This window comes from Madurella fahalii (assembly GCF_045866475.1).
Source record: "Madurella fahalii IFM 68171 DNA, scaffold_1, whole genome shotgun sequence".
In the NCBI taxonomy this organism is placed as follows: domain Eukaryota; kingdom Fungi; phylum Ascomycota; class Sordariomycetes; order Sordariales; genus Madurella; species Madurella fahalii.
Window position 1 is genome coordinate 6,899,878 of NW_027263971.1, and position 27,260 is coordinate 6,927,137.

Here is a 27,260-nt window from a genome sequence, read left to right on the forward strand (position 1 = left end):
CGGCGTGACTCTCAACCTCCCCATCGCAGGAATCTACGCCGATAGGCTGTACTGTATTGAACTTAATAGAAAGTCGTTTCTTTTTGACTACCACGTTCGCCGCATTCTGTGCCCCAAGTGAAATTTTACCCATAAAAGTTCCCTGTCTGCTCAGAAGTGTCCAGGGTTACCGTGAAATGGAGAATCGGGGAGCCGTTTCCTTAGCCAAGAGGCACCGGCCGGCAAAACAGCGGAGCGCAGGGGAGCACAGGATCTACGAAGGACGAAGGCACAACAAGAAACCCCAAGCCGACTTCAGCTTCGAGGAGGGTGAGATACAGACCAGAGGACGATGCATGGATCCGTTACTTAAAGGAGTTAGGCTGTCTTGGCTCGCGATTGCCAAGCATTTCCCGGGGCGTACTGCCGCGGCCATAGAGATAAGGTATCACATTAAGCTCAAGACCGCCGGGTCCTCTCGAAGCGGTGCTCGGTAATTGTGTGATCAGTCTCGGATGCCGTTCCAGTGGTTGGCGACGACGGCGGGGTGGAAGACTGGGAGTTAGAAAGATTTTGTGACCACAAGAAGTTGGATGACGGCGGCCTGGAACTTCTTGTTGTGAAGTGGAAAGGTGGGGAAGAAACTTGGGAGCTTTACAAGTACGTGGTGGAGATGGAGGCGCTTGACAAGTATGAGCGCCTTTATGGCCCGGTGAGTGTAGATATTGTCTGAGGTTCTGTCTCGGCTGTATAATGACTTCCGTTTCCATGCTTATCTTGCGTTTGTATTATCCTCGCTGTCATTATGGTCTACACCGTATCAATGAAATCATCTGCGGGTCTTCGCGTCAACACAGAACATCGCCTCGCCATCCCTCCCTTGGCTACAAATTCTACAGCCTATTCAAGGGTGCCTAGCTTTGAAGGGTGGCTAGCCTAGCCTGGGTGCAGAGGACGTCACAGAACTGTAGTTCAAGGTTTTATAAGAGCCTTAAGCTTCCAGGTCAATCCTTCACTGTCAACTATTTCAGCAAACTCCCGGCTGTGACACCTTGCCTCATCTGAGCGTCCAAAACGCCTATCCGCTCATCTCTCGCTTTTCATCCGCCTTCTCCACGCCACCGCTACTATGTGCACGAAACATGTCTCTGTCACGATCCACACATGTGGCAAGCGTGTAAAGAAGGACTACAAATTTGATGCTTGTGGAGATATGGCAGCGCCGGGTCATACAGTGAAGGAGAATGAGCTTGCCTCGACAAAGGTGAAGAACGCTTGTGGCCGCCATGACTGCCTGGTTTGCAACCCCAGTATGGCTAGTACCACTACCACGACTACCATGCGTTGATGGTGAGGATATATTTTCTTCATTTGCCAAGGATATTTCGGTCGTTAACAGCCTGCCCTTGGTCAGCATCCGTTCCAATCCCTGGCGACAAGGTTCGCATCGAACAGTGGCGACTCTGCATGCGGAGGAACTTGTGATGGGGATTTGTATCTATTTATCGGGTACCTCCTTGGACTCTTCGAAGCATGGATTGATTGGGTGGAATTTATTTCGCGAAGGCACTGGGCCTGGAGGGCCCTGGCACGCTAACTACATCCGAATCGGCGCCAATTTAATGTACCATCAACTCGCACCAAGGGACTCTGTGGCTTGCGTTTGACACACGTGATCTTGCTTTCTCGGATGCGATCCCCTGTTGGCTTGGGGTTTTGGAGCCGGGGAGCCCAGACCGCTCGGTGTGTTAAATGTATGCAAAGACCAACCAACCATTTGGGGGAAAATAGGGTTTAAGGTTCAGGCCTCGCTTAACCACCTCTGCGTGGCAGAGGTGTGACACTTAAGGACCAATTGCTACTCTGCAATTGCGGTTCCGATTTTGCAACAGGAATACTTTGACAAACGGTCCGCAAATAACTTCTCTGTGGAGCGGCAAATCCTTGAGAGACTGGGCCAGCACCCTAGGATTGTCAGGTGATATTATCATTCCCGGATACATCTACGTTTTATCGGCGGTCGTCTCACAGCTCTCTCTCAGATATCTCGGCCGGTAAGGGGATGGCATCCTTCTCGGAGAAACTAGCCACGGCAACCTCCAGGAGTACCTTGACGAGCATCACGCGTCCACCCCGCTAGACCAGCGCCTGCTCTGGTGCCGCCAGCTTGCCGAGGCCCTCGACTACATCCACAGCCGCGGCGCGCTGCACTCAGACCTCTGCCCGGGCAACATCCTGGTCCACGAGACGGCACCGGGCGCGCGAGACCTGCTGCTCGCCGACTTCGGTGGCTCGGTGTGCGAGGAGCTCGGCCTGGACGGGCTGTACCTGCCCGACGGCCCGTTCTATAGTCCCGTCTTCAACTGGCAGTCGAGCGTCCTTCTAGACTTGTTCGGCATGGGATCGATATTCTATACAATCCACACGGGACGGTGGCCGTACAAGCTGACGCCGGGGCGGTTCGACAAAATCGATGACCGGCTGGAGTGGGAGGGCAAGGTTGTGTATCCCAACTTCCAACAGGAAAAGTTTCCGGATGATGTCGGGGGTTTGCCAGCGGGGGAGGTGATTTTAGCATGCTGGAAGAGGGAGTTTGCGACGGCGAAAGACGCGCTGACGGCTCTGGACAAATATATCGAGGCACGGGGGAAGAAGTGTGCCGAGCCAACAGCCGTCACGGAGAAGGAAAAGGGTGGAGGAGATGAACTCAATGACAACGTAGTGGGTGTGAGAGACTGAGGTCACCACTACGCAGGTAGATCAATCCATTAATACCCTATTGTCTGCCTTAATAAGATAGAACACTACTTTCGGCAATAAGTTATCTATATATTCACTCGTTTGGGGAACTAGCTACAGAGGAAGTGGCCTCCTAGGAAGCAGTAAACTATATTTGCTTCAGCTACTATCGATGAACTAGTTATTGTAAACTATTCGGCTTCACCGAATCCACTAGCCGTTACCGAGACACCTTATTGGGACCCTTTCAGAAGTCTAGGTACCGAAATTCGTCATATAAGCGCTTTTCGCCACTGATTACCACACACTTTCCTTTTAGCTATACCGAATCTACTACACACCTTCAGCTTCCGCGAGCTCTTTCAGATGTATTAGGCTGCGGGATTCGCCGCAACAGACGAGTAGACACCTCCTACAGCAGACTAGTCTAATCAAGGAGTAATCTAATTACAAACTCCACTTTATCTGTTGTCCCGCAAACGAGCCCGGCCCTCTCATCACAATGCTCTAGTGACACTGCGAGAATATCCTTCCCATCAGCTGGATCCACAGCCCTGCCCCCGACGCATTCAACACTTAGAGCAATGGGGCATAACTCATACAACCGCCTCAGCTTCGCCTTGCTTTTCTCCGTAACTTGGGAGACATAGATGCCATGCTTCTTAACCAAGGCCCGAACAACATCGGGTACCAAACCACCGCTGTATCGAAGAGTGTACTTTTGCTGGACGTAGTGGGCGATGAGGGCCATGTACTTGTCATCCTCGGCGGCTGCTCGTAGATTTGCGGGCGCGAGGTATCGCATCTTGAACGGCGGATCCGCAAGTCGGACCTGGGGGCGGACCATCAGCATTTTGGGTTCGTCCGAATCGGCATCAGGCCCTAGACCGGCCTCGAGGTAGATGGCTTCGGAGCCCGGGACTCGCACGGCCATGATGATGGTGGTGCGCGGCCCATAGACGCCCAGCACCGAGGTCACCATCTTCTCGGCGGGCTGCTGGCCCAAGGCGGACGGACCGTCCCATATGCCGATGATGCTGCCAACAGACCAATTCGAGCTGATGATGGAGCTGCCATGCAGGGGATCAGAGGCAACGGTATACTGCTCTGAGCCGACGGCGCGAGCCGGGGCCTCAGCCGAGGCAGGACGCTTGGCGGGATTCCTCTTCGCTGCTGGCGGTGCTTGCCGAGGGGGCAGGCGGCCAAGGCGGTGCGGTTGATGTTCTCGGCCAAGACATCGACGTTGAGCTGATCGTCGCCAAAAGCATTGACGACCCCGACCAGGGATACTTGTTGGGAGAGCTGCAGGACCTTGGTGATCTGGGAAACGCTCACGGCAAGGACGGGGAGGACAGACGTAACAAGCTTTGTTGCGATCCGACGACGGCACGAGAGTTCGCAGATTTTCGAAAGGCTGACCAGCGTGGGAGAAGGCTCGCCGGGCATGTTGGGCTTAAGATGGGGGTATCCTTTTTAGGTTAAGTTCGTTTCCCGATCAAAATGGTTGCAGGTTCCAATGTTTCCCCTGGTTGCTACTAGACAGGATGAGAATGGAGGGGTAGGTTGTTAGCAACATGTGGATTTCAATGATTGGGAGAGACGAGGCACGATTGGAACAGCGGGCACAAGAGTGCGCTACCCGACACGGGGATTGCTTTAGATAGAGGGATAGCCAAATGAGTGGACAGAGGCTACACACCAGAACAACTTGTGAGGTATCGGGAGGAACCAGTGCCATTGGGAATGCGGGCGCGTTGTATTACAACACCACGACTTCTGTGAAAGCAGTTGACATGGAACCAGCAATCAGCCACGGATGACCTTATATTTCATTAGTCTGGCAAGCTACCTTTGCTAGTTGTAGACGAATTCAACAATTCCCGATCACCCTGGCTTATGTAGCCTGTTTAGAGTCCAATAGCGTTCTTCTCGAAGCCCGCCCAATCCCGCCCGATCAGCGTTCCTGAGGGAGCGACATACCAACCATGAGCGCGGGATCTTCGATGCGGTGGTTCTCATAACTACACCATCGTTGTGTCAGCAGATGAAGCCCCTCAAAACCCCTCGGGCTCCATACCTTAGAACGCCAATCGCTCCTGGCGACATCATCAAGCCCAGAGGCTTTTCCATCGGGTATCTCAGCCAGCGCTTGACAAAGGCACGTAAGATATGTCCATGGGCAACCAGAACAACATCCGCAGGTGCCTCGCCGTGCATGTTGGGCCGTTGAATCTCATAGATCTTTTGGATCAAGCCGTCTAGGCGATCCGTAACTTGCTGTGCAGACCTGCGACTAATCTCAGCACGGCCAGGGGATGCGAGATACTTGGAGGTCCCTTACTCGCCACCCTCGCACCCGTCCCGCCAAATGTCCCACGGCGTGTTCTTGTCCAGACCCCGTGCAGCGCGGCGGGCCACAATCTCAGGCGTGATGAGCCCCTCGTACTCGCCGTACCCCCATTCCGCAATCTCCTCAGTGATGGTGATCTTGCTCTTATCAATAATACACTCTTCTCCCTGGCCGAAGAGCAGCCCAAATGTGGTTTGGGTGCGCTTGCGTGGGCTCACGAAGACACGGGCAACGTTGGTGGGGTTGATGAGTTTTCCCGGCCCAACAAGGCGCTTGCCCGACCCGAGAACTTGTTGCACGCCATTCGCAGTCAAGTCTAGCTCCGTGACGCCCGTGTAGCGGCCGTTGATTGTCCATTCCGTCTCGCCTGCAGTGCTCGCTTGAGTTAGGATTGTGCGGGCGGGGGAGCGACTCATGGAGCGGGGAGATGCGGACCGTGGCGGGCGAGGAAGACACGCGGCGTTGTAGCGTCCTGGTCAGACATATTGGGAAGTGGCAGGCTGCACAATTGGGAGCCTCGTGTGCTGCGTCGTTTGCGCGGATGAATGATGGCAGAGGCGGGAGGGCTGGAGGAGGAAAAGAATGGAAGGGGTAGGGCTTGGCCTGCAAGTCTTTGCCAAGAACCTGTTGGCTAACCAATATACTACTTAGGCACGGCTTTTGCGTTTTCTTATCCTCGTGTCTATTGATTGGTGTACCTTGCCTCGCCATACAAGATTAGACGCCGTGAACAATGGTCTTGAATAGCCGCAGCGCCGCACATCTGCAGGGGTCCGTTGTTGCGATGTATGTTTACATCCTAGAATGTAAGTTTAGCGGTTAGAGCGGCAGTAGGACGCATGGAGCGGGCACAGGGCACTCCCGGCTAGTGACCAGGACGGCAGAGTGGCATACTTAGTACGGTAAGGCCGGGTGCGGGAAACCATATGTCTTACAGATGAAAATGCGTCGCGGCAGTTTTGGTTACCTTGGTTTACTTCCCACACTGCCAACCGGATCGTCCAAAGGAGCTGTGGTCCTGACCTGGCTCGAAAGACCGACACTACCGGACCTGCTCCGCATCTGTCGTTCAGGCGTGGAATCTGTCGATGCTGTGGTAATGAGCCGGAACTGCACGAACTGAGACAACTTGACGATCATGAGGCTCGCTTTTGAAAGTTTGCTCTCGCCCACGACCTAGTCGAAGTGTGATCACCGACTCCATTCCGCCCAGCCGCAGATAGCCGTAGCGACCCCAGGTCAGACGACAAGGCAATAGTTTGTCGTTAAAGGTAAGAGCAAAGTGCAAACTGATTCCGAGAGCGTGACAAGACGGAGCTCGGCATCGTTGCTCCAACCACCCTCAAGACAGAGCGGGTCTTGGGATGTAGTCGAAGGCCACCCGGATACAGGCCTCGTATTCCAGATTATCGTGCTCCTCCTCCTTGTCGTCCACCGTCGGCGTTTGTTCGTGTTTCTTTGCCATAACCTAGGGACGACAGCGTCTTGGAGAAAGGTATCGCGGGCTTGCTGCATTCTCCTCGGTGGTGGTCACTACGGCGGCATACCTGGGGGTACTTATAGTGGGGTAGATATAAGCCCCCGAGTCTTCTACATTCTATCAGAGCAGTGTTATAGGACAAGAAAACGATGAGTTCCATGACCTGGCCGTTTCACAAGACTGGCTGTTTTATGGATATTGGGCTTCCGACCGTCGTTCAATGCAGTGAAACTATCGAACCGCTGAACCACTATTTTGCAAGTAAAGACTAGCCGAGGGGCTTAGAGCCGATTTAAATAGTCTCCGGAAAGTTAGCCACAGCCGGCGAGTAGCACATGCTCGCCTGTCGTGCTTTTCAGCTGTAGCAGTTAAGGATGGCTGTATTTGGAGGAGCTCTACCTGCCCGATCAACCGCCTGACTACCGGCGTGCAGGCAAGGCACAGGGAATCAGTTTAAAGAAGCAAAGTTACATACACCTTAGTGAAGGGAAAGCCAGGAATGAGTATTCTGCTTGGCAAATGAGTGTCTCTCTCGTTGCGGTAAGACCGGCTCGCTGTATGCGGCCATGGGCGACACAGTAGCCACAACTCTAGCTGAACACCGGGTCCAAACCTGATTAACAGCAACGTAACGAAGATACAACCGGCGCTGTACGCCAACCTCCACGCAACGGGCGCGTGTAGCGACACAGGCGGCCGGGACCCGCCCGTCACCGGTGACAGTCATTGGCCTGGGTTGCAGAGGCGCTCGCGAAAGGGTGACATGTGCGGCGCTCAACCTGAGAATCCGCGGACCTGAATCTAGGGTCTCGAGGCTTCCCAGCACGTCGAGCGATTCCTCTTGCCTTCCCCTTGCTATAGCAGCCGTTGTTGTACGCCGACGCTCTGCCCGCTGCTATCGCAGTAGCAGAGCAAGATGTCACTGCGGAAGCCTGTATTCTTGAGGCTATCCTCAACTATCTCTCGAGCGCGCTCGAGAGGCTCCCCGACTCTTCCGCCCATCCACGTTGGGCAGCCGTCGTCACCGCCGCTATACGTGGCGCCGCGACGAGCACCGAGCTCGACCCGGGCTATCCCCCAGGTTCAGCCCAAACCCACCTGGCCAGCAAAGGCTGGATCCAAGATTGACACCCCCGGTACATTAGCCCGTGCTCTTTCCGGTACTGATGCCGTTGCAGCACCCGCTACGGGCCCCTCGCCCCTGCCCTAACTTCGATGACCTGTTCAGCGGATGGTTCGACGACTTCATGACCCGTGACTAGTCCGTGCTAATGGGCGGGACATTAGTAAATGGAAGGAAAGGAGCGGTGATCAGGATCCGTGGCATCTTCAATACCACGCTGTGGGCCGAATTGCGCAATGTTGAGAGACTGCGAGGATATCCATCACGTCGTCGAGTAGCTTACGGCGCCGAGGATGAGCTGAGATATCAAGGGATGGCCTATTGTCCTGGACCTGATTTTCTGAAGCCGTGGCGTTGAATTAGTGCTCGTTCGTTGCTACACAAAGTGCGGCCCTTCTACGAGCAGTTCCATGGCCCCGGTTGATTCGGACGTCTGGGTTTACTGTGTCAGTCATAGAGTTGGTTCAATCAAGTCCGCAGGACCGAGGCGGCAGAAACGCGGCAGGTCCTAGATCCACCCACCAGTGCGAGCACTCAATGTTCCCGGTGGCTAGGGCCATCTGTGATAATTGGGAGAATTGGGTTTCGGGACTCTCCACCGCAGGCTCTCCCGGCATCTCGCGGGCACGCCAATGGCTGGCTGGCCTCCTCTTAGTGTCTTGCCCCCCCCCCCCCCCCTCCTCCTCCTTAACCCCACATCATCTCCTGTGGGACTTCACTGAAGCGCAAGGCAGAGTTTGCGATTCTGGAGTTTTCGTCGAGGAGCGCGTGTTACGTCTGTGCAATGTTCGTTGTGGTGAGTTGGGAGCGGGAGCACGTGATTAGGCGTACCCTTAGGGAAACTCTTCAGAACCCGCCCGCGACTCCACCGCGTCGGCCAAGCTAGAGAGATGATGCCCGCATCCCGCGGTCCCCAACAGCTAAAGGACCGGATCGTCCAGTCCCGAGTTCACCTTGAGCGCGACCAGCTCATTGCGTCCATCCCAGAGCACCAAGTTCTAGCGCTCGCATCGTCGCACCGCAATGCGACGCCCTGCGATTTCTTCGACAAGCCCAAGCGCGGCAGCTTCAACATCTGCTTCTTTGTGCAGTTCCCCGACGGCGTAAAATGGGTCGTGCGCGTGCCTCTGGCGCCATGTTTAGCGTTTGGGGGGAGGAGCAAACTTGAGAGCGAGGTCGCGGCGATGCGGTAAATGATTTTGGTTTTCCCATGCTTTCTAGACGTCCGCCATTCAACTGATCCCAACGCTAACTATTGGTTCTCCTCCCGCGCAGAGTTGTCGCCTCGAAAACGACCATCCCGATCCCTCGACTGATAGCGTACGCGTTGGGCGATGGGCCCGAGCCATTGTCGTCCTTCCTTATCCTGGAGTTCGTTAAAGGCCAGAAGCTCGATCTCCGCAAGCTCAAGAAGCTCCCCGACGAACAGCAAGCCAACCTGTACACCTCGCTAGCCGACATCTACGTTCAGCTCAGGAGGCTTGAATTCCCCTCGATCGGATGCCTAGAGTCCGGCCCGGACGGGATCCAGGTGAATAAGAAGACGATGTCTCTGGACATCAACATGCAGGAGCTGGAGGGTTTACAGCCCTCCACGATCCAAGCCTCATACTACGACCCGGATGGCCATCTCAGATCGGCCAACAAGTACGTGGCAATGCTGCTGGACATTTCGGACAACGCTTTTGCCCGGGGCCGAGGCAGTGTTCTTGGCGAGGAGGAAGGCGGCGACGCTCTATACCATCTCCATCTCTTCCGCCAGTATGCCCAAAAATGGGTGGACCCACTTCTCGACCAGGGGCCATTTGTGATGGTTCACGGCGACCTAGAGCCGTTCAATCTGATTGTGGATGAAGACATGTCGATTATTTCGGTCCTTGACTGGGAGTGGAGCCGCGTGGTACCCCGACAGTTCTTCATTCCCCCATTGTGGCTTGGAATACCCGACACTACCAAACTCGCCTACGACTTTGTATACCAGGATTACCTCAAGCGATTTCACCGCTTGCTAGACCTTGTGCGAACCCGGGAACTTGACATGTATGGGCAACCGCTGCTCGCCGACGAGTGGACGGCGGCTAAGAACGACAGTGGCTTCCTGGTTGCCAATGCACTCGAGAATTGGACCGACATGGACTGGTTCGCCCATAGGTACATCAATTGGAAGTGGTACCGCGGGGAGGGCAAAGAGGGCCTGGATGCGAGAGTCAAGGCGTTTATGGAAGATCCGGCCCATCGAGCCTTGATCATATCGAAGCTTGACGAGGGCAGGGCTTATAGGGCCGCGTTGGATGGACTGAAGAACGGAAACGGCAAAGCAGCAGCGCCTAGTCGCGGAGGAGATCGCTGGTCGCTACCCGCCATCATTAAGCGCTTTGTTTCTCCTGTCCCAGAATTCCAGAACATCACTTGGGGGGGGGTAACAATCCTCGTGGCGGGAACCTTGTACTTCATTGGAAAACGCTTTGTCCAATCTCATTTCCGGCGCTGGGGGTAGAATAAACTACGAAGACTCTGACGCCATTAGCTCTTCAAGCTCTTTCAACTCTTCCTCAACCTTTGAGAACTCCTCTTCCAGGCGCTCGATTGCGATTTTATAGGCATCAACAACTTCTTGATGACTGAGGGTGGTCGACTCCTTACCCCGAGCTTCCTTTGCAGCCTTCGATGACGAGGAAACAAGCGCTTGGACATCGTCGTTCATCAAATCGAGCATAGCCTGCATGGCGTCCTGCTCCTTCTGGATCCTTTCCTTCAGCTCTTCCTTGAGCTGTTTCAGCCTCTCCAATTCTTTGATGCGAGCATCTGTTATTCTGTTTGACATCCTAAGGATACTCGTCAGTGCCAAAATGCCTCAAGGCGCCAGGCTGGCATTTTCTGGGCCTCACCTTGAGGTTGTGCAATACCGATTGATTTTCAGTTTGATAATGAACTTTTGGAGGATCTGCGGACTGGATTGAATCTTTCGACTAATTATTTCTCAGAGCCTTGATGCCATGGGCGCTGAGAGCTGGTGGCTTCCCCGGCTCGCTCGCCCTAGAAATTGCCTCGTATATCCCATTCTGGCAATGCACTGCGATATGCAGTGTGAAAGCCTTGCAATCAAACAAGCCAGTCATGGTCGAGTGCAGAATGCATCCCAGGACCAGATGCATCCGAAAAGTGACTCATCAGTTTATGTAATGTTGGCTCTCAACCGTAAAGAGCGTGTTTAAAGTGAAGAACAGCGGCCTAGTCCGACATACGCTACTACGCTAGAAGGGGGAGTGGCTTAAACGGCCTGTATCCAGCCTGGTTTCACGGCCCTGAGGTTCCCGAGCACGAAGCTCTATAGCATTCTAAACTCCAAGATGATATTGGCCAGCAGCCCCTGGATGCTGGGCAGGAAAACGCCTATGCAGCAGAAAGATTTCCGCCGCAGCGCGGCCGACGAAGTAAGTTGTATGTGCTTTCCATCCTCTAGAAGAAACTTGCTAACTCGATGTATGGAAGGCGCGAGGAGTTGCTGCCTAGAAGCCACTCTGTCCGATGTACCTCCTCTCCGCAAGTACAACTAGATTTACATGTGAATTAGTAGCAGCAGGCAGTTCCACCTGTGAAGGCCGCCCGATACGGATTCATCTGTGCTGCATCAGGAACTCCCTAGCATCTCAGGAAATACGCAACAAGCGCCGGCCACTCCTTCATCTGCTAACAGGTACCCTCTTGTTCTCGCGACTGACTTCTAGCTCTCAAGAAAATGAAGAGGGAGCGGGGAAGCCCCCACCAACGAAGGCGAACCCCATGGACCACTTACTACATGGAATGCTAAGAAGCTACCCCAGTGCTAGCACATGCAGGCAGGTAATAGGCGACAGACCCCGTGGGCGAGGCGTGTTCGGTCCTCAATGCAGGAAGATGCGAGTTTGCCCAGCCGCTAGGCCCAAAATCGGCCAACTACAGAAGCCGACATGCACATTTTTTTTTACGTGCAGCCAGATCTCTATTGGGCAGTTGGGTTGATCTCAATAAGTCCTAACGAGGCGCTGCTATTCTTTCCTGCATGGCATGTTGGCTCGGAGGTGTGGTGCAACACACTAAGGCTGTCATTGCGTGAATGACATTGTACGTTGTAAGTATCCAGGTACTAGCCAGGCCATCTGTACGTCCAGGTAAACCAGCGACGATGCGAAGTCGAACGTGTAGATCGAAGTTCCGTGTACTTCGCCCGGCCGAGGCAATGTCACAACTGTCTACCCTCCGTTGGAGACGCCTATCTTCATCCCTGCACTCCCATTCATGTCATCCTTTGTGGAAGTTTGCTGTTGACACTATAAAATATGTGCTTAAGTTATTCGGCTCTTCGTCATGTCCGCAGCCCCAAGTCTTCCAAGCTTCCATTTTGACTGGCGACCCCAAACCCTCGCCGCTCCACGACAACATAGCAACAATCAGGTAAGCTACCGGCTCGCTTTCGATTTTTTTTTTTTTTTTTTTTTTTTTTTTTTTTTCCCGGTTGGTTGGTTGGTCGGTCAGAATTGAACAGATTCCCATTCTGCAAGGGGTCACGGTACAGTCCAAGCTCGGGTCTTGTTCAACCCCGCCGCCAGAGGTACCACAAGCAGAGGCAAGTCTTTGCTCAAGGTACGTCTTGGTTTCATCCTTTGAAGAACTTGGAGTCGAGTCCCACTAAACGAGCGGCAATTCCGCAGTGCCGAAACCGCCATGTGTCAACGAATGCATCCAAGAGTCAGATACGCCTGCCGCCATGAGGTTGAACAGCTGGGCGTATATCGCGAAGTGTACGTAAGGAAGCAGAGGAAAGAGGATCTGAGTGCGAGAACCCTAAAGAGAATTACAACCTGGGCATTTCATCCAAGAAGGGCAAGTGCCCAGACTGCGAAGAGAGTTGAGAGTCGTCATAGGATGTCAAATCGTGTAACGAGGGTGGATGGATATAAATGAAGTTGGCGGGTATTGATTAAAGAAGGCTGCGGCGATCTCGCGGCGCATCCCCATTGACCGTTTAAGTGCTGGTTGCTTGTTGGGCTGGCCACAGACCACCACCATCGTTATACAACCCCGCAACAGAAGGTCTGTGCGGACTCATTGCTTGATAACTAGTGGGTCGCCCAGCCACCATCAGCTAGGTATCTACACCGGCATCTTTAATCGCCTGCACTATTGAAAAACCTCCTCTAGCATCATACCCACAATAGCGCCCTGCCTCCGCATGCCATTTCGCTCGCTCTCGGTTGACAATTTTATCTCCAGAGGCGCTGCCGGCCATGTTTTCTATATCAGCCGAAATATCGTTTAAACTGCCCGACCAAGTTCGACAATGCCTTCCCCGAGCAGATGGAGGAAATGGAAGAGAGTAGCAAGAAAATCGAGACCGAGAAGGCGGTCTACCGCACCTTGATGGAGCATCCACACCCAAATATCGTTCAATGTATCCTCTGTATCCCGGAAGGCATCTTTCTACGTCGAATGGAATCTACCCTTCAAGAACAGCTATCCCAGTCTCAGACAGCTGCCCAGAGAGCTACCATTCCAGCCCGTACCCAGGAACGATGGGTTCTGCAGCTAACAAGTGCTGTCGCTTGGATCGAACGCCTCGGTCTCGTTCACGGCGATCTCCGGCCGGCCAATATCCTTCTCGACGTAGACGACAATATCCAACTTAGCGACTTCGACGCAACCGTCAAGCCAGGCGCAGAACTCGTGGTAGCGAGCGAGCCTTTCTGTAAGGTAGACGAGAACCTCGAAACGCCGCCTGCCGGCCCGGTTACCGAACAGTTCTCCCTTGCCTCGTGTATCTATACTATTCGTTTTGGATACTGGCCTTGGTACGAACTCGACCCCCGAGCGAGGGGTGAGAAGCTGGTAAGGAATGAGTTTCCGTCGGTTTCGACAGACCGGCTTTTTGGCGACATAACTACGAGGTGTTGGGACGGCAAATATACATCTATCGCGTCTGTCGAGCAAGATGTCTTTTCCCAGCTTGGACGGAGTGTTGCTGAAGACGAAGCTTTGAGGCAAACGGCGCTTGCGGAAATTGCTGCGCAATACCCTCTGTTGAGAGATGAGTGTGAGGAATTTATGGCAAAGCATACGCGAGGAAGAAGCTGCTAGAAAGAGAGGGTTCTTTTGTATTCCAGTTCGATATCTCAAGGCAAACAGGACATCGCTACCCAGCATAAAGGGAGGCTGCAAGCATTCTGATCTTCACGTTCTTCATCCAGAGATGAAAGTAGGTGGGTGAACCAGCTAAGGAGAGCAGCGTTGTATAGCAGTAACTAGCTTAGGGCAGGCCCATTGTCGCAACATCAGCTCTCAGCGCTAGTATCAATATCCTAGATATATAGCTCGTCCTCCACATTTTGGCTACCACGCTCCCTCTAGGACTTCACCTAGGAGAGTAGCCGACCTAGCCAGGACAGGCACCTACCTACTCAATAGTCTTCTATACCGGGCCTTATATAGCACCCGTAGCAGTTCAGGTTCGCTATTGCGGCCTGGGGGGCCTAGAGAGCTTAGCTAGTGAAATGGTGCAGAAACACACATCTACACCCACATACCCACCAGGACAAGGAGGAGGGCAAAGACGGCCAAATGCCAGACAAGATGGACAAGACAGGCCAGGCGACACCACCACAAGTTGGGTCCCTGCAGCCTAAACAAGATCAAAATAACATGTACAGATAGAGCTCTCTCTGCTCAGAGAGAGATCGCTTTGCACGCAAAGAAAGCTCGTCAATTGAGCCTGCAACAGATGGAAAAGAGTCCTGAATTGATTGTCCGGTCTAAGGAGCAATGGCCAGGACGGCCCTACTTATGGTGCGAAAGAAAAATGGGCCTACGGCAGGTTCCAGCTCTCGGGGCACCATCCTAGCAACTATGTCCCTCCGACCAGAGGGACCCTGCCCTCTAGGGACTGTTTTCCCCAACTCACTAGGGAGGATATAACCGAGTACGCTACTAACGTAGCCGGCGACCGCTATATAGTCCTCTCACAGGTAATAGACAGCCGGACCGACCGGATAGCTTACAAGGCCAGCGAAGCGCCCTACAACTTCTATTCAATGCGGGCCAGCTAGGCTGACCTTGTAACGAAGAACGGGCGACAGTGATGAGGCTGAGTATCAGCTACCTTTAGAGCTTCAGCCAAGAAAAATATATCCCTCTCCTTAATATACCGCCCCAGCTCAGACGTCGGCTCCACGCTCGCCATTATCTCCAGGGCCTTGTCGAGAGGGACCCACTCATGGCACAGCCCATCATCCACCTCCTCTTCAGTCAGCTCCGGCTTCCCGGTATCTTCAAGCAAGCTAGCCCGATAGCAATACGAAAACTGGTGCAGATGATGGCGAAACTCCTCGGACATGGCAAAAAGACTGCCTTGCAGCGAGACACGCGAGCCCGTCTCTTCAAAGACCTCTCTTTCGGCCGTTTCACGGTGCGATTCTCCCTCCTCGATACCACCCCCGGGCAGCTTGTAGTAGTTCTCTTTGTGCGCCTTCACAATAAGCACGCGACCGTCAGACGAGGTTACGACGGCGCGGACAGAGGAACGCTTGGTGTACTGCATTCCTAGTTGCCTCGAGCCTAGGACTTTGATGGGTATATCGGAGGGAATCGGTCCTGGGGGGAATGTTAGTGAAATTTAAGAGTGATTAGCTTGTTTAATAGCCAACCTTGGTGACCTTGAGGGTCCATGACATGTCTCGGTAATGGGTAAGAGTCGCGATCTGAGAGACTCGGAGGATGGAGGTGACTGCCAAATGCTTAGGGATTGGAACTGGACGAGGTGCGGGGTCGGTGATAATGCGCCACAGTTTTCAGGCAGTAAATCTTGATACGATCAGTTAGTGCAAACTAGCTATACAGGAGTGATTCCGATCATGATGCATCGACTGTAGTTCGCTTTCCCCTTCGTCGCCTCCAGATCTCATCTGCATCGCCAAAGCTTGAGCTCCGACGTTGGGAAGCTTTGCTACGAATGACGACTCTTCGGGATTGCGCTGTTCGTGGCCACCGCCGTGTTGGACTACGACCTTGACCCCAGCTGCCCCTTTTGTCGCGGTTTGCGGCCGCAGGGATGGGCCGAGAACTGGGACTGCCAGTACGTCGACGAAAAGATTGACCTTACTGATTCCCAGGAGAATATCGCGATGCTCCACGCCTAGCCTTCGTGTGAATTCTGCAGCTTCGTTTGGGCCGTCGTCGACCATTCGTGCCGCAAGGAAATTATCTATGGTCCACTACGCTTGCTGATCCGGGGATGCCCTACGGGCCAAAAGTGAGTGAACTGCTTTGTTGTTTAACGTACATACCATACAGTATCCTAGACAGACAGTAACATCCGCCAACTTACTACTTGATAGCCATTGCAACTAACTTTAATAATATAGATAAAATAAGTTAGGTTAAAGTAGTAGTAGCACCGGCCCACACACGAAGAAGGGAACGGACCAGAGCAAGATTCGGGCAGTATTTTAAACTGTAGTAAAGAGAATTATGTTGCTGAGAACCCTGATATCTTTTGCTTATTCTGGGCCTAATATGCTGCTTCGTGCATCTTGTTCTTACTGGAGATTTATACTAGGCGTGAACTGGGTTAGCCACCTAGCTTCCTTGAGGCACTGGGCCGGTAATCTAAAGGTCAGGTACCAAACTAATGCAGTAATAAGAGGGTAGATATGCTTCCTGCACGAGCAAGAGGGTTTGAAAAGTCGTTTGCCACAAAGCTGGACAGGTTCGCACTGTCACATACTCAATTTCGACATTCGGTTCAAGTTTCGGCTTCATCTAAACATTGAACAAGCCAGAATAACACATGCCAGTCACAAGGCAGCCGACGACGAATTCCGAGTTGACCTAAAATCGTTTCTTTCGCATCGCCATTGCCAAGCCGTAAGCAAGCCAACATCAAGCAACGTCTTCCGGCGCCATTTCCACGGTGAAGAGGTACATTGGCACGAGTTTACAGTTTGATCCATTCCGCCGTTTCTCCACAGAGACAATTCCATCTGACATGCCGCGACTCGGATGCTAACCTGCTCTTTGTGTTCGAGTCCCACACCAGGATCACAGCGCTACGCAACTCTACCCACCAACGGATCGCGGCGTCATTGAGGAGAGTCCAGTACAGAGTCTCGGAGAGGAGCTCGGATTGTCGCGAGGATAGCTGCTGAGCCTATACCGTACACAGCATGGCTGCACCGGCTGATGCCGTGATCGGCTCGACCGATGTAATTCGTAATTTCCACATCATCGGATGGACGAGCCTCCCCCTCTCTCTCTAGATGGGATACAATTGAAGGACACAGGTGCCGTCTTACGATGTTTAGGCTGGGAAAGGAGCGAGGAGAAAGAGCTGCTGCTGCTGTGGGGCACAGGAGCCAGGCCAGGTTTCTTTTTTCTCTTTTTTCTTCTTCGAATTTCTTTTTACCCTTGGACTTTTTTACGACCAATCCTCGTGCGTTCTGCATTTACAATCCAACCTAAGAAAACAACCGGAATCTCCAAGGAAATCATGGGCAAATTGCACTGATGGCGTGGGTCCCGAGGACTCTCTATCAGCGCTCAACCATCGGATACGACTCTTCCTTCTCCTCCTCTGTCCCTCCAACACTTTCAGAAGGCCCGCCCTGGTCTTCATCCTCGACCGCCGAAGACTCCAACTGCTGTCGCAAGGTGGAGACGACTACCGTCATGGGCCTCGTGCGGACCAGCATATTGAATTGTATGGTGTTCTTCCATCTTGAGTAGCAGCGAAGGAAAGGCCGTACAACGAGCTCTACCTCTTGTTCGAATGTACCCTCGGTTTCGCCTTCGTGGACAGCGTGCAGAACCATGTCGTCGCCAAACCCGTAGCCATCTCCCGGCGCTGGTTGGTTGGATCCTCGGTAGCGAAACCCCCATGGCTGCCCCATTTGCTGCCGCGCCTCCGGGTCTGTGAAATGGAATTCGATCGATGCAACGCTCACTTGGAACATGGCGTCCACCTTGATCGCCATTCCAGCGATGAATTCCAGGTCGGGTTCTAAGTGCATCTCATTTCCCGGCACGCTCTGCAAAAGGCCGCCCAATTCCTCTTTGATGACGCGGGTCACGTTGCCAACTTCGAAGCGGCCTTCCTTGAAGCCAGTGGCCAGCTTCAACAGCTGTACAGTCAGAGTGCGCCAGTCGTAGTATCTGCACTTGAGCATGTTTGACACCTGCTCCTTCCAGTCAGGTAAACGGAGAAAGCCTTGGTCGTTCACTTTGTCGGTTACGTCTTCGGGTGGTATGAGTGCTAGAGCTTCGGCCGGCGTCAGCAGCCAGGAAAACGGCACGACCATAATCGGGGGGTGGCTAATTTCAGAACTCACGCTCTAACTTGTTCACTAATTGTCCATAACCTTCCCAGAGCTCCCCATCATGCCCTCTAAAGACACGGTCCACAAGGATGCGCCAGATCCAGGCTTCGAAGATGGCTTTCCGCAACCAACGCATCAGAATCTGCCTTTCTGACCACAGGATGCTAGGTGAGAGAGGGGCGTAGGTACGGCGGTCTACTTACCACAGCGGGGGAAATAGTATTCGAGATATTGCTTGGCATGGGGCGTCAAGCCCACCAACTTCTGTTGGACTGCGATGTCGAGAGTATCCCACTGGACCCGACCAGAGCAATGGTCTTGAGCGAAGAACTTAACAGCGCCGCACAAGTTATCCCAATACGGCATAGCGTCTATAACCGCAAAGTGGTTGCCATACACGTAGAAGGGTGCCTGAGGGGGACCGGGAGGCGGACCGTCCTCCTGGCCGACAGCCTCTTCATCTGCCGCGGGCACTTCGTCTGCCGCGGGCACTTCATCTGCCACGGGCACTTCGTCTGCCGCGGGCACTTCATCTGCCACGGGCACTTCGTCTGCCACGGGCACTTCGTCTGCCGCGGGCACGTTGTCAACAGGTGTAGGGGTACTTGCCGGATCCTCCGCTTGGGTCGGCGAGGCAGCGACACGTTTTGATTTCTTGGGGCGGCCGGGGCAAGGACTTGCTGTGGCCTTGCACTTCCGCGGCAACGATGGTCGCGGCATGATGGATACCTGGTAGAACCGGTGGGGAAGACCACTGCTAGGACGACAGTGAGGTAATGATAAGTGGGAGGGTAAAGGTAAGATTGCGTCTGAGAATGGTCGATGGGACGGGAGCGAGAGAGAGGGTCGCCTGGGGTATTCGTAGACATTTCTAGGACAAAGAGAGGATGGAAGCAGGGCGTAGCGGGTAATGACAAACAATGCACGTGGTGAACTTGCCGCAAACGCATCAGCAAACCACCGGGAAATCATGTTTGTCACAGTTTTGTCCGACAGTCTCTTCGCAAGTGCTTTTTACGATCGACGCCAGGGATCTGAGTCATCCGCCCTTCGTCCCGTAGATGCCAATGAGCGAGCGTCGGGGATTTCCCACTTCTTATACCACTTCCCGGCGGCAGATACCATCAGTGCACGAAATATTGACCCGAGCAATGCAGCTGCCAACTTCTAGGTCAAATAAGGAAAGTAAGGCGGCAGCGCGTGAAAAGCCCGATCAGTTTCTTCGTAGGGTTGCGTACCATTGGTACGTTGCCTTGCAAACACAGGTTTAGCAAACGTACCAAATCACCTTAGTCAGCTTCCGTGCCGCTTGCACAATCCTGCTTTCTGAACAGGAAAAGAAAAGAACCTTTCCAAACTCTTCGTAAGTGCTTTACACTGGATACAATCGGTTTGGCAGACATAAGGAACTTCCAGGGCTTTGAACTGTCCCATTTCCACTCCAAGATAAATACACCGCGTATTTCCCTCTCTGAGCCTCCCCGTCGTACTGCGTGGACTTTTACCGAATCCGGGAGACAGCGCGCTTCGCAACCAGGAACCGATATCGTCACCCGCTTCACACCCGACCCTTACCCACCGTACCTGACTACCGTACCCAAAGAGGCGTCGGTCTCGCAACTACTTACGGCTTGACACGTTTTCCACCCATCATGGACCTCCGGTCGGCGCAGCGCTCGGTGGACACCGGCGTAATCACTATTGGAATTGATTTTGGACCAACGTAAGTCATTTCCCACCAGCCAGACAAGTGTCGCTTTACTCTCTCTTGGTCTTTGGTATCTCGCTTTCCCCCCCCCCCCATGATTTCCTCGTGCTATGGATACACAGACTCACATACGCGATATAGCTTCTCAAAAGTGTGCTTCCGGTGTACTGGTAGCGGGATATACGATTGGGTTTTGCAGGATGTTGTCTCGGGGCAAAGTCCAGAGCATTACATACCGACTCGTCTCGCACCCGGACCAGACCAGCCCGGTTCGGGCGACAACCGACAGGAACGCTGGGGATTCCAGGTGGCCCAGCACGAAGAAGCGTTCCGATGGTTTAAACTGGCACTGGCCCATCCAGACTAGCTCCCCGACGACGTACGATATTCGCCTGCGCTTCGAGACGCTGAACCATTCCGCCGCACACACAAGAGGTCCGCGAGTGATATCGTTGTGGCCTATCTGCGGGCGCTGTGGAATCGTACCCTCGCATGCGTTGCTGACCGGCTCGGCTTGACCCTTGAACAACTGGCCAGGTCACCCCTGCATGTTGTCCTTGGAGTTCCTGCCATCTGGTTGCCTGATACATTGCTCCGGCTGCGAGAGGCCGTCGACAAGGCTGGCATACTGAACCCCCCGCAGCATCAACAGCAGACAGTCACCTTCTTCTCCGAACCAGAGACCGCAACCCTTTCCCTTGTAGACGTTGGAGTCATCCCTGTCAACCTTAACGTATGTCTATTTTGAGATTCGGGGGGTTCTCTCTCGACCCGGTCTTCTTCGGTCTTCCCCTCCTCCCCGCGGCCCCGCCCCCCCAACACAGAAACCGTTCTTTCCATTTCTCGTATTTTCCCTTGTCTTTGCTAATAGCTGACCAGCAGGGGGACATGATCATCGTTTGCGACTGTGGCGGCGGCACCGCTGTAAGTCTCCTAAGACCTTTCCTCCTTCTGAGGTGTTGGGTATCTAATTTGGCATGCTCCCCCCAGGACGCCATCGCGCTTGAGATCTTAGGAATGGCACCTCTTGCTCTGCGGGAATGCGTGCCCGGCGATGGGCGGTTTTGCGGACCGGTCTTGCTGGATGATGCCTACCTGGAACTGGTCGAGAGGAAGATTCAGATGCGATCAAGTACGACTCTAGCAGCGACCATAACCAAGCCTATGCTGCGAGAGTTCTTCGGTGACTGGTGGGAGCGTCAAATCAAAATCCGTTTCAACGGTACAAACTCGCCCTACTCCAAGCCACTTCCTTTTCAATTGACGAACGCGACCGAGCGCCGCAGTCCTTATGGCTCGACCCCGCCAACAATCACGCTTATCAGGTACAGTTCCGCCTCTAATCATCGTGGCAGTTATCGGCGAAGGAGTCTCTGACGAAGTGATAGTGAGGAGATCAAGAGTATTTTTGACCCGGCGGTGGACAAGATAGTAGACTTGCTTAAGTCTCAGATGGATGCTGTTTTGTCGGCAACGAGGAAGCCACCGAAGGTATGTAGAACGATTCAGCGTCTGGACTGCAAGAGAGCTCCGATACACCTCCCTAACCGTTCTTCTAACCATTGCCTGAACCCTACTGTAGGCCGTCGTGCTTGCAGGCGGTTTTAGCGGCAATCCATATCTGCGGTCGAGGCTCGCCGACCAGATAGGTCAGTGGAGCAAGCGGTTCAACTTCCCAGACGAGATTCGGCTGCACTATGGCCAGCAGGAACAGAGGTTAGTGAACACTGAACAGTCGCCAGTTGCTTTGGCATTGTGCAGTCCTAACATTGCAAAAGCATGCTCGCTGTCGCGCACGGGTGCCTTTTGCAAGCGTTGCAGCAGATAAATCTGCGTCGCCCTGCCCCTGTCTCAGTTGTTTCACACGTTGCTCGGGCCAGCTACGGCTATGTCCGCAACGGCAACACGACGAGCCACGGCAATAACGTCATGCCGTTCCACCAATTTGTTACAAAGGTAAAGCCATCTACAGAGCGCGGCCTGCCCACCTTACCGAGTTTGCTTTTAAACCTTGGTTACAGTGGTGGGGTAAACTGACCTGAGTAAACAGGGCGAGGACTTGCCAGCAGCCGGGGAATTGAAAAGAGTTCAAGTGGACGTCACCGCGTTAGGGCCCGTAACCTTGACAGGCGACATGGGTCTTGCGATCTATCGGAGTTCCGAACCCGAAATGATGCGCGGCACCCTGAGGAGGTACTGCGACATTGTTTGGACGAAAGCCGGAACGCAATTACTCGAGAGAGAGGGTGACGCTAGCGACCCTGTCGGATTAACTCTGGACGTTGAGCATGCCGGCGACTCGGCCTTCTTTGGGGTCCGTGTCAATGGCGTTCCGCAGGGGCGAGAACATGTTAAGATTGTTTACACGTAACAAGCTAGAGGACGACAGGTCCGGTTGTACTGGACGTTACTTTAAGGTACTGAGGGTAGGCAGAGTGCCAGAGAATGAGAGAACCATGTACCGGTACCCTGTTCCCCAGTAAAGGTGCACTTCGTCTCGTGGCCGGGAACGACAAGACGATGCGTGTGGCCATATAACGTTTAATGTTTGCTGGATACTATCGCGGCTGCTAGCTGCCTAAAACCTAATGGATTGAGAGTCAGGCTGTGCAGGAACAGACCTGTGGCAGTGCCAGACAGCCATCTGATGTATGGTTAGGGCCCATTTTGGCCACCCACACTTACGCCCACAATTCTGGGCAGATTTGCTAGCTTCTGACAACAACACCACTTTGTTGCCCATTTCCTTGAGCTCAATTATTGTGGGTGAGACAGACTCTACATGTGCCTACGGCACTACGGTGCCACGTAGGTAGGTTCTAACCCCCGTATAGCTCTTCGGACTCCGTATCCGGGCTACCGAGCTTATAGTCGCGCTATACGACAAGAGGGAAACCAAGAAGCGAGACGTCGTTCGGCGAGGACCGCTAGCCGAGGTCGTTATAAAGGAGGAGTCTCCTGGACCCAATCTATCTCCCCTACTAATAGAGAGGACGCAGTGCCTACAGTGTATCGGGGATAAGAGGCTGTTATACAGGGAAAGAACCTTCAAGTACTGTCGACCTGCCGTGATATATGACCATTTCGATAGGGAGTATGCAAAATAGCTAAAGGGCGCGAACTGTATATCGTGCAACCACCCTAAGTGTAGGGAGGAGGAGCTGGAGTTCAAGTACTTGGACTATTTCAAGAACTATATAGAGAGCGTCCACGGTGTTAAACTGTGGGTCTGAGTTGCACTATGGATTGGGGCGGCCGGACATACCACGCCCGCTCTTCACCCACTGGCGCTTTTCCACCTCTTTGAAACTTGTATCACATAAGTGTAGACCTATTCGTTACGGCATGACGAGACAACTCCGTTTGAACGAACCGTGTGTATCCGGCTACAAAGACCCATAACATGGCGCCCGCAGACCACAGCAACAAGCCTGCGAGCCCTAAAGCGTCTGACAACGACATTGAAGTCGCCAAGGAACGCTACAAGAAGGACACTTGGTGGAGGAACTTAATCCCGGCAGCTATCGTCGGTTTGGTTGCCTTCGTCGCTGGCACCAAAACACCTCCTTCAAGCACTGTGGCCCCGATGTCACGCGGCTTGCAGAAACGTCTCGATGCCGTGTGTGCTGGAGTCGATGACTGCGTGCGTTACCCATTGCGAGATGAGGATTTCTACACTTGGGTGAATCCGTTCAACAAGGCGTACCTGCTTACGCCGGCGGCTGTGGTGCGGCCTGACACCGCCGAGACTGTCTCAAAGGTGGTTCGGTGCGCATCCGAAAACGGGTCCAAGGTCCAAGGTAGGTCTGGCGGGGCATTCTTACGCGTAAGCTGGCTCAATCTTACATCATTTTATTATTTTCCCAGGCATGTAATACTGTGTTTGGGTAATAATGGCACTGACAGTCTTGTAGGAATTATAGTACGTCATGGAATACCATACCAACTTGCATGTGTACCAAGTCTAATACTGATCCTCACCAGGCATGGCCGGAGCAGACGGCGCTGTCGCCATCGACCTGCAGAAGCTTCGCTACGTCATTGTCGATGAGAAAACGCAAAACGCCAGAATAGGAGGAGGCAGCCGCCTCGGTGATATTGATATCCTCCTCGGGGATCGCACGTTTGCCCACGGAGTGTGTCCGGGGGTGGGTATCGGAGGACACGCCACGATTGTAAGTCAAGTAACCTCCAGGAGCATGACAGCCCACCGGCCTAGAGAGGAAGGCCCTGCCCTCCCCTTTGCCTCACTTTCGTCGTCGATGAATGTGCGCTACTTGAGTCCTTCAATAACCTCCACTTGTTCAGGGCGGTCTTGGTCCGATGTCTCGCATGTGGGCCTCAGCCCTCGACCATATTCTTGCGGTCGAGGTGGTGATAGCCAACGGCACCATTGTGCGGGCAATCGTTGAGTAGGGTCTGGGCGATGGCTTCGATTGCAGGTAGCTCTCGGTCATCACCAAATTTGTTGGCCATGCCAAGTAAAACTTCAAGTTGCTCCTCTGCTGTCGGTGGTTTCCCACCCCAGTCAGGACCAACACGAGTTCCTCGATGGTCACGGTCCGCAGAGTCGAGGAGATCTTTGCGGAGACAATCCGGCGTGATTTTCGAACAAACACACGCGTATCCGGCAACGGAGTCCGTCAGAGACTGACTACTCGAACCCCCTCACGATTGTTGAGAAGCCGTGCGAAAGGACTTCCACCGCGAAGGAGATCTTGGACGAGAGCGTCGGGTTCAGAAAGCTCCTTCCTCATGCGGTAGTGCAGCGCGGGCTTGACCTCCCACGGCATGACGCGCCGCCCAAGCTGAAGGTGTTGAGGAATCGCGACAATGGACGAGTAAGGCTCCGTATCGCCGGCGCTGAAGAGTCCAAGGACGACCTGCATGAAGAGATCGGGCGGGCTCGAGTGCGACTGGAGACATATTTTCCACTGCGGAGGCCGCACAAACAGCTCGTACGTCAAGTAGTCGCCGTGGAGATGGGTCCTGCGGGAATCGGGCGCCCAAACACGATATCCCATATGCAAGTACCTCGGAATATCGAAGTACGTGACCCATCCGACCCGGTCGACGAATGCTCCTTTGAGCGGCGTCTCGACCCTGCCGTAGACCCCGCGCGCCCTGCACAGGCTCACCTGGTACGTCTCTTTACGATCGGCATGGCTGGCTTGAGTCGAACGTTGCTTCAGCTTGGCAGGAGCCAGGGCGAAGAAGATAAACCCCAAAGAAGCGGATGGTTGTCATGAAAGAGCGGACATCTGGACCCAGAAAGTCCGTGCGGCTGGGCGCCCACCAGCAATGGTCGTGATTGGTCGGCCATGGCCAGCTGAAGCACCAGTCCAGGAGTCGCACCATAAAGCCCTTAGGAACGTCGCACAAGGCCTCGACGTCACTACAGGGGCCTTCGATGCATTGTAAAAGGTCTCGGCGACATCGTAAGAGTCCTTTTGTGCATCATCATTCAAGACTCTGACTTCCGAGGTCTCTGGACTTGACAAAAAGGCAAAAGACCTGAGCTGCGTTGACTACATGCTGTGAATAGACCAATGATACGGTCCAAATAGACGTTCTTCATATGAAATGGCCTCTGAGGCTGGTGCCTCCTGTACTAGCCTCATTATCCCTACATAGCAGAACAAGTATGAGAATACAAACTCCCCTGCTTCAACGACGGATCGAACACTATGAACGGTATAGGCCAGTTAGATTGGAGCAACTTCAACGGGATGACCCGAATAATGAAGACAAAAATCTGAAAAATCGAACCTTTGAACTAAACAGTAAGTATTAATCTGTGAATGTGAAGGCAATGGTGCCGTGGGCAATGATAGTACAGGAAAGAGGCTACGTACGACGATGTTTTGCAGTTTCTTCAGCTCCTGTTCCTTCTCAAGGAGCCTGTTCTTCAGAATCCGCTGATCTTTGTTCCACCGCTTCCACGTCGCTCTGTGTTCTCGATCACCGTCGTTCTTGTAGGAACCTGGAGGTCGTTGCTCCAGATTCTTAAAGATTTGCTCCTGGAGCATCTTGATTTCTTCGTGTAATCTGGCCTCGAGTGTTTTGCCAGCTGAGGTCTGAGCAACACGTCCTTGTTTCTCCTTGAGTTCGGTTTCCAACAGAGTCTTTGGCTTTCCAAACTTGTCGGTAATGTTGATGATACGGCGGACAATATCATGAGCTGACTGTTGAGTGTTTTCATGTCTCACACATGATGCCCCCAGCTCCTTTAGCTCGTGCCAAACACCTCCTGGGGCGAACCGAGTCTCCAATCGCTCCTTGACCAAATCCTCCGAAGCAACATAATCCCACATCGTCGTGGCTATCAGAACGCGGTTGTAGGTATTCGGCCCAAGAATCTTCTCGAGGAGTTTGGTTCGATTCAGCTCAGATCCGCCAGCCCTGGCGAGTGTAATGGGGTGCAGAAAGATCAAACCGTCAAGCATCCGCTCTTTCAAGAATCCCCCTTTTGCCATCCAGGTGGCGATATCTTCAAGGATACGCACATCGGACCTCTTGCTATCGTCAAAACCGGGCGTGTCGATGAGGACGATGGTGCGGTCGTCAAGTCGAAACTCGATTGCTTTTGGGTCTTGCGTGCCTGGGCATCATTGATTGGATGTCAGCACAGCTGTTGTCGGCCGAAAGGGCATCGGGTCACCCACAGGGTTGGGAACCGGGGCTTGTCTTCACAACGTCTTGACCCGTTGCTGTGTTTATGAATGTGGATTTGCCTGCGCCTGTCACCCCGAGCAGTGCGATCATGACTTTGTCCCTTCTAGGCTTGGCATCCACCACGACCCTCAATTGAGGCGCCGCAACGATTGTTTGCGTGTCCATTCAGCGTTTCCGGGGTCCGATTGATTTGACGAAGTCCTGATCCAAAGGGCGGTGCCGTTACAAGAAACAGCTCGAGTCCGGAGAAGATGCCGCAGCCATGGGAGCTTACGACCAGGAAGAAGAAGGAATTTCGGGCAAGCAAGCGCTTGGCTCGACATTGCGTCTGTGGCAGCTGGAACTTGCAGGAGCCACGGGTTGGACCTGCTGGACAGCTCGGTTGGGCACCACCCAGCCACACCGCGAAGACGCGCCCAAAGCCCAAATAACCCAACACGTTGTTTGAGAAATCTGATCCAATGGCTGCCCTTGAGGCGAGCCCCCCAATGATGGGCGTTTGCGTGTGCCCCACTTCAAAAATGCCGGTTGTCCAGAAATCGTCTTCCCCACCTCCATAGGAAAGCTGCGTCACCTCGAGCGCGAAACTGGGGCCCAACGAGCATCAGTCTCAATTTCCTCTCGTTTTTTCTGGACGCAAAGCTGAGCTCCCTACAAACCTCGATCTGACAAACACTACACCACATGTACTTCGGGCGGCCTTCTGACCCTGAGCGCAATTCGGCGAAGCATTCTAGCACCCTATCGAAGCGACGGCGAGCGAACGGACGCACAAGCGGCGAAGCACCCCTAGGAGAGATGTCGACACCCCAAAACGAATTGGTTATTTTACTTATTGGTCCTTCTGGATCGGGAAAGTCCTC

The 27,260-nt window shown here is 53.6% G+C and overlaps 10 protein-coding genes across 10 annotated transcripts; 4 read left to right on the forward strand and 6 right to left on the reverse strand.

The window, feature by feature from the left end:
* Positions 1-1,265: 1,265 nt before the first annotated feature.
* MFIFM68171_02051 (uncharacterized protein) lies at positions 1,266-2,718 on the forward strand (the record flags this gene model as incomplete). The annotated part of the gene is made up of 4 exons (XM_071057473.1): positions 1,266-1,289; positions 1,872-1,957; positions 2,022-2,033; positions 2,175-2,718. 4 exons carry the CDS (start codon positions 1,266-1,268, stop codon positions 2,716-2,718), a joined length of 666 nt encoding a protein of 221 aa, XP_070913574.1.
* Positions 2,719-3,145: 427 nt separating this feature from the next.
* MFIFM68171_02052 (uncharacterized protein) lies at positions 3,146-4,164 on the reverse strand (the record flags this gene model as incomplete). The annotated part of the gene is made up of 2 exons (XM_071057474.1): positions 3,146-3,788; positions 3,836-4,164. The coding sequence occupies 2 exons, from the start codon at positions 4,162-4,164 to the stop codon at positions 3,146-3,148; spliced, it is 972 nt and encodes a 323-aa protein (XP_070913575.1).
* A 508-nt stretch (positions 4,165-4,672) lies between these two features.
* MFIFM68171_02053 (uncharacterized protein) lies at positions 4,673-5,552 on the reverse strand (the record flags this gene model as incomplete). The annotated part of the gene is made up of 4 exons (XM_071057475.1): positions 4,673-4,739; positions 4,796-5,011; positions 5,060-5,435; positions 5,504-5,552. 4 exons carry the CDS (start codon positions 5,550-5,552, stop codon positions 4,673-4,675), a joined length of 708 nt encoding a protein of 235 aa, XP_070913576.1.
* A 3,009-nt stretch (positions 5,553-8,561) lies between these two features.
* MFIFM68171_02054 (uncharacterized protein) lies at positions 8,562-10,168 on the forward strand (the record flags this gene model as incomplete). The annotated part of the gene is made up of 2 exons (XM_071057476.1): positions 8,562-8,860; positions 8,947-10,168. 2 exons carry the CDS (start codon positions 8,562-8,564, stop codon positions 10,166-10,168), a joined length of 1,521 nt encoding a protein of 506 aa, XP_070913577.1.
* Positions 10,169-10,174: 6 nt separating this feature from the next.
* Positions 10,175-10,495, reverse strand: MFIFM68171_02055 (uncharacterized protein; the record flags this gene model as incomplete). The annotated part of the gene is made up of 1 exon (XM_071057477.1): positions 10,175-10,495. The coding sequence occupies one exon, from the start codon at positions 10,493-10,495 to the stop codon at positions 10,175-10,177; it is 321 nt and encodes a 106-aa protein (XP_070913578.1).
* A 4,251-nt stretch (positions 10,496-14,746) lies between these two features.
* On the reverse strand, positions 14,747-15,884 carry MFIFM68171_02056 (uncharacterized protein; the record flags this gene model as incomplete). The annotated part of the gene is made up of 2 exons (XM_071057478.1): positions 14,747-15,294; positions 15,803-15,884. 2 exons carry the CDS (start codon positions 15,882-15,884, stop codon positions 14,747-14,749), a joined length of 630 nt encoding a protein of 209 aa, XP_070913579.1.
* Positions 15,885-17,231: 1,347 nt separating this feature from the next.
* Positions 17,232-18,734, reverse strand: MFIFM68171_02057 (uncharacterized protein; the record flags this gene model as incomplete). The annotated part of the gene is made up of 3 exons (XM_071057479.1): positions 17,232-17,956; positions 18,027-18,131; positions 18,218-18,734. 3 exons carry the CDS (start codon positions 18,732-18,734, stop codon positions 17,232-17,234), a joined length of 1,347 nt encoding a protein of 448 aa, XP_070913580.1.
* Positions 18,735-19,666: 932 nt separating this feature from the next.
* On the forward strand, positions 19,667-22,093 carry MFIFM68171_02058 (uncharacterized protein; the record flags this gene model as incomplete). The annotated part of the gene is made up of 9 exons (XM_071057480.1): positions 19,667-19,737; positions 19,922-20,101; positions 20,158-20,455; positions 20,605-20,646; positions 20,713-21,047; positions 21,111-21,213; positions 21,305-21,438; positions 21,501-21,678; positions 21,773-22,093. 9 exons carry the CDS (start codon positions 19,667-19,669, stop codon positions 22,091-22,093), a joined length of 1,662 nt encoding a protein of 553 aa, XP_070913581.1.
* A 1,032-nt stretch (positions 22,094-23,125) lies between these two features.
* Positions 23,126-24,138, forward strand: MFIFM68171_02059 (uncharacterized protein; the record flags this gene model as incomplete). The annotated part of the gene is made up of 3 exons (XM_071057481.1): positions 23,126-23,522; positions 23,707-23,897; positions 24,031-24,138. 3 exons carry the CDS (start codon positions 23,126-23,128, stop codon positions 24,136-24,138), a joined length of 696 nt encoding a protein of 231 aa, XP_070913582.1.
* Positions 24,139-24,365: 227 nt separating this feature from the next.
* Positions 24,366-26,562, reverse strand: MFIFM68171_02060 (uncharacterized protein; the record flags this gene model as incomplete). The annotated part of the gene is made up of 4 exons (XM_071057482.1): positions 24,366-24,892; positions 25,492-25,498; positions 25,578-26,323; positions 26,388-26,562. 4 exons carry the CDS (start codon positions 26,560-26,562, stop codon positions 24,366-24,368), a joined length of 1,455 nt encoding a protein of 484 aa, XP_070913583.1.
* Between the last annotated feature and the right edge of the window lie 698 nt (positions 26,563-27,260).